Raw genomic sequence first — 8,114 nt, 5'->3', positions numbered from 1 at the left:
CCAGTTCTTTGCTTCTCAGCAGCAAAACATATTTTTCTATATCTTTTCTTCTACCTCAGAAAACAATAACACGATCAGTAAATATGACACACAAAATTGCAGTATGAAACCATTTTAATTTGGCCACTACTTTGCAACTCGACTCCTCACTAGAGAGGATCTTTATTCACACTCGTGGTATTGCAGCTGAAACTGCAAGCCTCTATTCTTTGAATATGCCTTGGACTTTAAAATTATCTTATTCTTGGAACAAACAAATCTGTAATTGACATTTCCTTTTTTGCCATAAGAAATGTCATCAGTTCTGATTTCTGTCAGTGAAGCACCTCTGTGTAACACTGTCTGGAGTACTGAAGACTGAAAACTTTCTGGTAAGTGAAGTGAGGTTAGGTGAGACTGAGCTTTTGGAAGATGTGGAAAGATTGACACATTTTTATATTAAAATGAAAACAAGATGAAACTCATCATCTGTATCCTTTTGAACTTTGGCAAGGAGAGGATATGTTGAAATATTAAATCAATTTGTATTATATTTGGCTCTTCTACAGCAGACCAAAAGACAACCTGGATACCAGCACCCTCTATCCATTCCTCTGAAGATAGTTAGAATTCAAATTCTCAAGTTATTTGCCACTGTACCTTATGATATCTGTCTTACTTTTTTCCTATAACTAAAGCAGTCTTTCCTCTCTTTTACGGGAGCAGTTTTTCTTGGTCCTGAATTATAACAATGCTTACTACAGTTTTTTTCCATAGGCTTTCACTAGCAAAAGGAAATCAGTGCCAAAAAATTGTCTTTCTGCAGTTGTGTTTTGAATGTGCATATAGTATGCATAAGCCTTGCAAACAAAATTATGAAAACAAGTATTCACATTCAAATTCTAACATTTAGGAAATCAGGACAATATATGCCTTTATCTCATTTTCCCAATAAAATATTATTTTAAGTAAAATAAACACTTCTTTTAACACCAAAGCTTGTATTTATTCTAATATGAAATACTTCTGCAGCAGTGACTCTTAATCCCTGATGTTTATTGGCAGAGCTCCCCCTGCTGATTCGTAACAATCGCAAATATTAACTGCTTTGTCAGAAAAACACAGCTTTCAACCTGATTTATTTCTTTCTGTGAAAAGAAATATTTGAAATCCCAGCGTTACCCCATGAAATTTGGACCAAAATGTTAAAAAAAAAATTTTGTAACCACCAGGATGAAACGTAGGATTCCTGCAACCATCTGAGCAACTGAAATATTTATACTTACATACAGTTTTGGTACAGTTACAGTTAAGGCCTTTGAGTTAATGTCAAAATCTGTTATTACTGTGTAATTCTGGTTGTCTAAATCAGGCTTTTTAAGATGAATTAAAGGCTGAGGGATAAGCTTGTGTCTTTTACAGATTTAAAATAAGAAACAGAAGACAAATACTTATGTGCAATTCTGAAATAAATCTTACATGGGGGTCAGTGTTAGCAAGAATTTAGTATGAATTTAATCTGGTGAACTCCTCTAAATATCATGAGAAAAATAGAGCTAAAACAGAAGCAGGAAAGAAGAACTCATTCACCAAATTGAAAAAAACCAGCAGTTTCTTTTTCCCTGAAAATGGTCGTAATTGTGAGCTACATTCGGGCCAGTTAGGACTAGCCTACTCTTAAGCAAACTTTGTTCATTCTTCACATGTACTTGTCATGGGATAATTGTTGTTCCATCATTTTCAATTTTTCATAGCTGGAATTTATAGCTAGAATCTCCCTAACACACACTGAAGAGTACAGGCAAGCTTTCAGAAAGCAAAACTTGGTAGAACCCATCAATACACTAAAACTAGTATCTGTGAACTACATGAATTAGGAACAATTGCAAAATAATGCTACATATATCCAGCTCTCAGGAGATGGACTGTATCAGTGCTTTTGTCATCTCTAAAGCAACCGAAGAAGACAAAGCAATAAGAATGTATCACAATCAGCATTTTTTGATTTATGAAGCTGTGGCTTCATGAAAAGATGGGCTTTTAGTTCATATAAAAGTTATTAAAGCAGAAAAAAATCACCATAAAAAATCTCACCCTTTGTAAGTTCCACTCTGATTGTTCATTCGGTAATCCATCAAGTTCAATTCTTATCTTATAGATATTCCCAATGCTTTTTATTTTAACCTGAATAAAGCCAGAACAATACAACATATAACTACAGACAAAAATATATATAACTTACACTTTAAACTTGTGCAGTAGAGGCTGCATGCTGATTAAGTAAGGCCATGCCTTGCAAACTAACACTGTATCCAATTCAGGATTAAGAGACATTTCAGTCTCAGTCTCCCACACATACAGAAGCAGCAGTATCCTAATGGCAAGCACAGGCCTGTGAATTCTATGCTTAAAACTGTCACAGCCTTCATGACATCTTGCAAAAAAAAAAAAAAACAAACCAACCCTAAACATTTCCTTTCCTGTATTTTCAATCATCACATGTGAAATAACTCAAAAATCCAGTTCTCATTTATGCACATTTGCCCTGTATTTCTACATTTTGCCATTCATTCAATTTGGGCTGTATTTCTGGAAAAAATGTGGGGGAAAAATCACATCATGTGGGGAAAAAACATGTGGGGAAAAAAAAAGATACATAAAACTGCATCTTTATCTTTGCAATTGGTTCCAGATTTCTCTGAACCACTGTAGTATCTGAGTATACAGGAACAGTGCACAATATTTGATTGGTAGATTTCAGATGATAGGATCCAGAAAAGAGACTGCTTCTGTTTTGTCTAAGCAGATTTTTGACTGAGCCCCGGTTTGACCAGATTAGAGCCTAGTGAAATCACAATGCTTGCCAAGGAACTGATTTGGCAGATATTTGAACTCTTCAAAGTTTGAAAACTGGAAAAAGTTGGTAAGGGCCATACATGAGAGAAATGTGGAACACAAAATTAAACCCACTAAACCACAGGTCACAAATCTTTCATAATGCAGCACAGCAACATGACCATAAACCCTAGTATGTCAAAGTGAAGGATATAAAACTTTTGGAGACCTTAAAGAATAAGCTCTCAAAAGCTGGCAGAACATCTGCAAAACTTTGAAAATCACTGATACTATCTTCTCTTTCTGACTATGATTTGCATTCATTTGCACTTTCTTTGTACTTTCAAGCATTATACGTGCTCTTACTTATAAAATCTACTCTATGCAACCCTATCCTATCCCACTTACCTGGGGTTTATTTGAAGTTTAACCATTATTTAAAGTGAGCATAAATCATTTTAGATAATTTGTAATGTACTGCTAAGAAGGGAAAAATAAGTGTGTTATCATATTATTTCCCAAATAATAATTCTATTAATAAAAGGTTGGTAACAGCCTATTCCACTCCGTCATTTACATCCAAAAAAACTATTTACACTGTACAAAAATTTTTTTCTTTTCATTCTCTTAGAAACACCTACGAGTATATTATCCACTCATTCTTTACCTTCATGAATAAAAAGCCCTCTTCTCTTTTCAGAGGTCAGAATTACCTCAGTTCCTACATCAGCTTTTAGCTGTCTCTGTGCTTTTGTATGATAAACTTTTATGTTACAGTCACAGTGTTACCATGCTTTAGTCAAAGATTTCTAGAAGCAAACAACTTTTACCCTTGATTTCCCTAACATTGAAATGCACTCAGTAAATCGCAATGGTTGTTTGAGAAAGAATCTGAGCAATTCACACCTGTATTTATATTGGTATAGTTGCTACATCAACCTGAATTTCATTAACAAAATAAATGCTAACTCCAGGCTTGCAACACGGATGTGACAATATGGTTCCTGTCTTTTCCATCGGCTTAAGAAAATAGCTTTGTTCTGTGGAGTCAGATTATGATATCCTTGCATATACTGCATAATATTTCTCTCTATAAGTAGTCTTGTTAGCGGTAACCTGGAGACTTTGGTATTAAAGCAGTAGTAAAGTAAGGGCATGTGTACAACTTGACAGAAAAAACAGCTATTGTCATTTCCCACATTTCACGAACAAACCAACGCACTTCTCAGGTAATATGAGATACTGTCTTCTCATTCACAGACCTGGTGTTTACTGAATATACAGTGCTGTCATGTTGTCTGTTTATTCTAATGAATGCTCTCTTTAGGCTTTTGGTTAAAAAAAAAATTACATGATCATTTCATGTATCAATACAAAACGTAAATGCACTGAAGTTTGTCAGAATGCAAAGAGTGACTTCTGCCTAAAACAAGAAGAGGTCTCCTAGAAGAAACCCTCTGGTATCCTTCTTGATTTTTCTCATGCACAGTCTCAGAAAGCATTAAACAGACAATGACTACTCGGTAAGGTAAGAAAGGGAAGGCCACATATGAACGGTTTTCATTTCTCAAGATAGTTCTACTTGAATTTTTCGTAGTTGTGCATGCTGCTGATAAAGTGAAAAGTTAAAGAAAACTGACTCCAAATTGCCTGATTATCACAGGCTTTCAGAAGCTGTTTTCTTCCTAGAACTCCTGGTCAGAGCTATGATTAAGTTGATTACTTTAAAAAATAAAATTTGTTATCTTCTGCTCTAGAAAATATCAGTGAATCCATATCAAGCTCAAAGATGTAAATGATAAAAAGAAGATGTAATTTTTTTTAAGTCTTGCATTTGTTCCTCATTTCAAGACTTATCCTGCTAAACAAGTACAGGATGAAGTTTAAAGGGAAAAAAAGAAGAAAGAGCTCTTACTCATAGGCTTTTTCTTTGTGGATTTATCTACTGCAGACTAAAGAGTGAAAAGCACTTTGGTGACATTTGCTGTTTCATGCCTGAAACCAATAGTGTCAGCGTGATGTAAAGAATCATAGTAGTAGCCCCAGGTGCTGAGAGAAAGATTCTGCTCTCTCACAAGATCAATATGCACAGCATACAGCCATAATGGGCAAAATCTATTTTAGAGAAGAAAAACTGGTCCATCTCTTAAGAATGTATGGATTAACATTGCAAACATGCCATTACCCAATATTGCTTATAAATTATTCACTAATTAGGAGAACAGGATTCCCCGTGGATCATAATATAAAAGCCTACATGCTTAGAAAATGAACATTACAGCTGGTTATCTTCCTGCCTATGCCCTATTCATAGAGAGTATTATTATTAATATTACTGAAAGTAACAATCCTGGTTTGTGCCAAGATTGTATTAGAAGAGTTGATGAGTACAGAAAAAAAAATTTGCACGAAATGTGAAAAATATAACTACTTCTTCAGTTAGCTGAAGACAGCAATGTGTTACATGCATCTCAGACAGAAAGATTTAAGCAAAACAGAAATTTTAGCCCCTTTGGTAATTTCCTCTCAGCCTACCGAGACATATTTTCCTTATTACAATAGAAGTGGGGTTATTCTTAAATAATAGCAGAACTCTTTGTGTTTTCATGACATGAAAACATGTAGGTTTTATTGGGCTCTTGGTAATTCCATAGGTAAAGCTACTGGCATTTCAGCTATTTATAATATGGCAGCTGAAAAAAGGGTTTTCTTCCATAACCGAACCAGTTCCACAGTATACATTTTATAGTATGCTTTGAAAACTGTATGCATGAAGATTTCATTACCAAAGATCCCTAAATGATATACATCAGACATGGTTTGTTTAGGAATGGATAGTTTTTAAGCTAGTTTCCAATCAATTACCTTAAATCAATTTACTCCTGCGGTTGTCCTGTTTGGGCTACTATATGAGGGAGAGGGTGTTAAAAGAAAGAGCATTTCTTCTGTTGCTAACTATGTGCACCAAGCTGATTTAATGCAGAATTCATAGAGATTAGATAGAGATTTATTGTATGCAGTAAACACAGGAGAAAAACATTTTTTTCTTTTCACATGACAGACTAACCTTTGGAAAGGTATGCATTAAAAATAATGTTCTTAGCCTTCATTAGCTACCTGAAATTCATCCTCCTGCCTGGGAAGAAACAGCTGCTTTCTGTTGTCCTTGCCAAGAGTTATTGGTCCAGCTACTCCTCTGTCTCCATATATCCAGAGAACGACATTTGCTTGAGTTCCTGCACTTCCTGTCAGCATTGACACTTTCCATTCATCATCTGAAGGAGGGGGACACTCACCACCTTGTGGATTTCTCATTTCCTCTGTGAAATACAGAACATTAGTGGGAGATGAAAATCGACATGAAACTGCCAGTCGCTGTTGTAACTTCAGCACATAAGGAGACCATAACAGAGAGGGGATTGTATTTTTTCATGGCAAGTGAGATAGTCTGAAAAAAGATTGATTTATGTTTCTTGTCTAGACAAAAATGTACTGATTAGTTGAGCTACAAGAATCAACTGGAAAAGAACAAGTATCTCACATGCACTATCATCATATTTTTCTTTATACATATTCTGGTGTAGAGTAAGAATGCTATGATGCAGAGCTATGGCCATTAAATTGACATTTCTGGTTCCTTAGCCTGACATTTAGAAATTAGTAGAATTTCTTGTAAATACTCCTCTAATGCCTTGTGTTGGGACATTATTAGCAGAATCACATGTCTGAGAATAGAGACAATTTTAATTTCAAATGAAAAAAATATTCAGGAAATTAACTTTCTTCAAGTTAAATATTAATTAAATACTGTAAAATACTCAAAAAAGAGCACAATATATCCTTGCTCACCCATACCTACGCACACAGTGCCAGCACTTGGATTAAGGCAGGTTCTGCATGAATGAGACAATAGCAGCACAGCACTACTTTATGAATAAATTTCACAGCTTTAATGGCTGAGCAAATATAATTTTGGAAAACATGTATTTCACTTTAGAATAGCACCTAGTGATATTTCATCTACCCTTAAGAGAAAAAATATATATGCAAAGATGTCAAATGGCACCGCTGCATATGAGAGATGAAAAAATAGACTTTCTTGGGATGAAGGAATTTAGTTTTGAGTATTCTAATCAAAGTGGAGTTTACAAACATCAGATGTCTGGAACACTACTTTTCAGTAATGGGACCACTGACCATGAAGTCCTCTCCAAAAGAGGGAGTCCTTGCCCCCAAGAATTTATAATCTGTTCTGACACGAGGCAGATATAAACCCTAAATCTGAAAAGATGAACCAACACATTGTCTATATACTGCGTCCTGCAGGGGTTCCCAAACTGCTCTTCATCAGGCCTTTTCATGCGACTGCAAAGAGACTTTTTATTATGCTAACCATGATGAATATAATCTGTGCTGTAGATGAATTTTCTTTTGTATCCCCCAGCTTATTCTTCATCCATTAAGTAGCTTTCTATGAACCAAGCTTTTGGAGGCCAGAGGCTCCAAACACGTGATGGAATTCACTTACAATTTTGCAGAATTCATAAATAGCCATTGATAACGGATTTGTTGAAGAATTCCCAATGCATCACTATGTATGTTACTGCTGCACTACATATCTTGCTATCAGAGCCCTTTGCTTTTTTATTTGCTTGATTAAAATACTGTACTGGGTTTCTCTGGGATGGAGTTTTGCCTTCACTTATTAAACTGCCTTTACCTCAAAGGAAAAAGAAAACAAAGAACCACAACCTGAAAAAAAAACCCCAAACCAAACAGAAAAAGAAGTGATGCAAAAGCAATCACTCACCACCAGCAGACTGGTGCCCAGCTTAGTCCCCGAGGAACAACTACTTTGGAAAAACTCCTCTCCAGTTTTATTGCTGAGCGTGACAATATATGGTATGGAGTATCTCTTCAGTCAGTTGGGGTCAGCTGTGCCGGCTGTGTCCCCTCCCAGCCTCTTGCCATCGTCCCCCCACCACTCGCTGGGAGTGTAGAGTGAGAAACAGAGGTGGACTCAGTGCTATGCAAGCACTGCTCAGCAACAGCTAAAACATTGGTGCGTTATCAACACTGCTTTGGTCACCAGGCTGAAGCACAGCACCAGACAGACTGCTATGAAGAAAATTAAGTCCATCCCAGCCAAGCCCAGTACAAATACTAAACAAATTAAAGCAATACCTATGACAAAAATTTGCAAAATTTACCTGACTGTGCTTTGTTGCTAGCATTAAAATATGTTTGAAGGCAAAGTGAAAAACAGTTTTGAATCCTTGAGACTTGCGTCTTAATAAACT

General features: G+C 35.8%; 1 protein-coding gene across 1 annotated transcript in view; it reads right to left on the bottom strand.

Moving 5' to 3' along the window:
• RP1 (retinitis pigmentosa 1 (autosomal dominant)) overlaps nt 1-8,114 on the bottom strand; it is a 185,216-nt gene that overhangs the window by 129,663 nt on the left and 47,439 nt on the right. Inside the window, exons 18-19 of the mRNA XM_009332103.1 lie at nt 5,932-6,134; nt 2,074-2,163 (exon numbers count right to left, since the gene is read on the bottom strand). Coding sequence (XP_009330378.1) covers nt 2,074-2,163; nt 5,932-6,134 — 293 coding nt within the window. The remainder of the gene's footprint in view (nt 1-2,073; nt 2,164-5,931; nt 6,135-8,114) is intronic.

The sequence above is a fragment of the Pygoscelis adeliae genome, unplaced genomic scaffold (genome assembly GCF_000699105.1).
Source record: "Pygoscelis adeliae isolate BGI_AS28 unplaced genomic scaffold, ASM69910v1 Scaffold98, whole genome shotgun sequence".
In the NCBI taxonomy this organism is placed as follows: Eukaryota; Metazoa; Chordata; class Aves; order Sphenisciformes; family Spheniscidae; genus Pygoscelis; species Pygoscelis adeliae.
This window is presented reverse-complemented; position numbering and strand designations above follow the sequence as displayed.